The following is a 2,414-nucleotide window of genomic DNA, read 5'->3' on the forward strand; positions in this document are numbered from 1 at the left end:
AATCATTCACCCAGTGACTGAAATAAAAGAAGCGAGAGGAAATGGGATGGTTTTAGGGTTCATCTTAAAAAAAAAAAACAGAATAGTGTCTTTTCTCATTCATATTCATGTTTATATTAATGCAAATAACTAGCTTTTATGATATAGTGCTGTTCTTGAGAAGTAAAATTATACTCAAATATATAGCTCATCTCTATAAAACATGTGATTTTATAATCATAGAAACTGACATATTTAGTCACTCCTAGAAAGCACTCCCTGAGTCCATGTTGAACCATTCGTTGAACTACCTTATCATTTCAAAAGTGAAGTGCCCTTTGATGTCAGCTTTGGGTATTCAAGACATGCTGATTGATAATGATTATGGCTAAGTTTCCAGTTTCACTGCTCTTTAGCTTTAGTCTCTTGAGCTCGCCCCTAGGATAATCAATTGCACAATACCAAGGGCAAAATAAGTTGCACAACTCTAGGAAGAAAATACAGTAAAACCTTGGATTGCAAGTCACTTGGTTTGCGAGTGTTCCACAAGAGGAGCAAATATTTCTAATACATTTTAACGTGGTAAACGAGCGATGTCTTGCAATATGAGTAGTTTGTTTCTGGAACGAATTATGCTCACAAACCAAGGTTATTACTGTATTTAGATTCAACCCAAGCCAGTGTGGAATGCCCTGGGACATGTGCCTCGGGTGCTGTAGCCTTGAGCTTTACACATGCCCCTGTCGTGGTGCTTAGCGCAGCATTGTGGTACAGTTGCTTTGTCTCTCCCCTGTTTACTACACCCTCCTAATGGATACTATTGGAAACTGTGACTATTCTGTTACGATGTTCTTAGGTTACGGGACTTAGAAGGCATTGGCAAATCGCTGAAGTACTACAGAGATACCTATCACCCTTTAGATGATTGGATCCAACAAGTTGAAATGACTCAGAGAAAGATTCAGGAAAATCAGCCTGAAAATAGTAAAACCCTAGCCACACAGTTGAATCAACAGAAGGTATGTAAACACAAATCCTTGTTCTAAGGTTGTGCCTGCGTTTGGTCAGTAATGGCTCCTATCTTCCTTTTCCTTGTTGAAAGAAAAAGCCAGCAGCTATTTGGAGGAAGGTAGGAAGTAAATCATAAATATTAAAATCCTGCAATCCAAACCTGTATATATCACTTACTTTGATTTCTGAAAAGTCATGTTTGAAAGCATAAGGAAGAAGAAAGTAATGTGTTGGGGCAGTTTTCAAATACCTAATGATTATCTAATCATAGGTATGGAAATGTCTTTGGTACTCTGCTGGTTACAATAGTTTTGTGGGATCCTAAATAAAAAAATGGTTACTGGTAGAAAATTAAATAACCACGTTTGAAAGTTCAGTGCTTTGAGATTTTTTTTTNCCTATTTTGAAGTATGTGAAGGGAATCACAGCCTCAGTAGACAGCATTGTGATTCTGACTGACTTACAGAAAGTCTTCATAATTTATTAAGATACTTGTATGTAATGTGCAGAGGAAATAAACTGAAGTGTTTTGTTTGTAGGACATAAGGGGTAGACAAGTATGCTCTATAGGATACATTGAAGCATTCTATTACAGAGGAAATCCTTCAAAAACCCTTTAAAAAGTCAGAAAATCTTTATTTTAGAAATGTGTCTCTTATTAAGGAAATATTATCATTAGAGAGCGATCTTTATTCCTAGTCTTCAGAAGTTTTAAATTATTCTTGAAATTTTACTCCTACTTAAGAGTTGTTTGGAATGTAACAAACATTAGACACTTAGTAGTCATTCATAATTATCCAAGTTCAAGGGCTGTTGTTTGGTTAAAGGAATGATGTGGCTATTAAATTGTGCTGTGTTGATTTTATTCTGTTCTTACTTATGAGGGGTTCACACAGGGCCCTGGTGATTGAACTTCATAACTGTGCTTTACTGTCATTGATATTTTCACTACCAGTTTTTGTCTTACCCTAGTTTTTCAATGATGCCAAAGAAGCTACTGATTACTTAAGGAACCTGAAAGATGCCATTCAGCGGAAGTACAGCTGTGACAGATCAAGCAGCATCCACAAGCTGGAAGACCTTGTTCAGGAATCAATGGTACTAATATAAAAACCTATGAATTTCCTTAGTAATGTAAAATGGAGATTGTTAGTTTTTATTATATTTTTATAGGTGCATAACTTTATATTTTATTGGTACTATTGATCATTTCACCTCATTCAATCAAGCATTTAAACATTCAGTTTTGGTATTTTTTTGGTAACAAATACACACACAAAATATTTTTTTATGTGATAGCCTTGATATCTTAAAATACTTTAACAATGTGTGTGTCTGTGTGTTTGTGTGTGTGCGTTTAGTCATTCATCCCACAACTACTTGTTAAGTACTTTCTATATCCTAGGCACGATTTTAGGTGCTGG

At 35.4% G+C, this 2,414-nt stretch overlaps 1 protein-coding gene across 1 annotated transcript in view; it reads left to right on the forward strand.

Moving 5' to 3' along the window:
• The window catches only part of DST (dystonin), a gene marked incomplete at its 3' end in the record, with an annotated part of 435,221 nt that overhangs the window by 299,985 nt on the left and 132,822 nt on the right, over positions 1-2,414 (forward strand). Inside the window, exons 28-29 of the mRNA XM_019624589.1 lie at positions 836-998; positions 1,963-2,088. Coding sequence (XP_019480134.1) covers positions 836-998; positions 1,963-2,088 — 289 coding nt within the window. The remainder of the gene's footprint in view (positions 1-835; positions 999-1,962; positions 2,089-2,414) is intronic.

This window comes from Hipposideros armiger, unplaced genomic scaffold, assembly GCF_001890085.2.
Source record: "Hipposideros armiger isolate ML-2016 unplaced genomic scaffold, ASM189008v1 scaffold_595, whole genome shotgun sequence".
In the NCBI taxonomy this organism is placed as follows: Eukaryota; Metazoa; Chordata; class Mammalia; order Chiroptera; family Hipposideridae; genus Hipposideros; species Hipposideros armiger.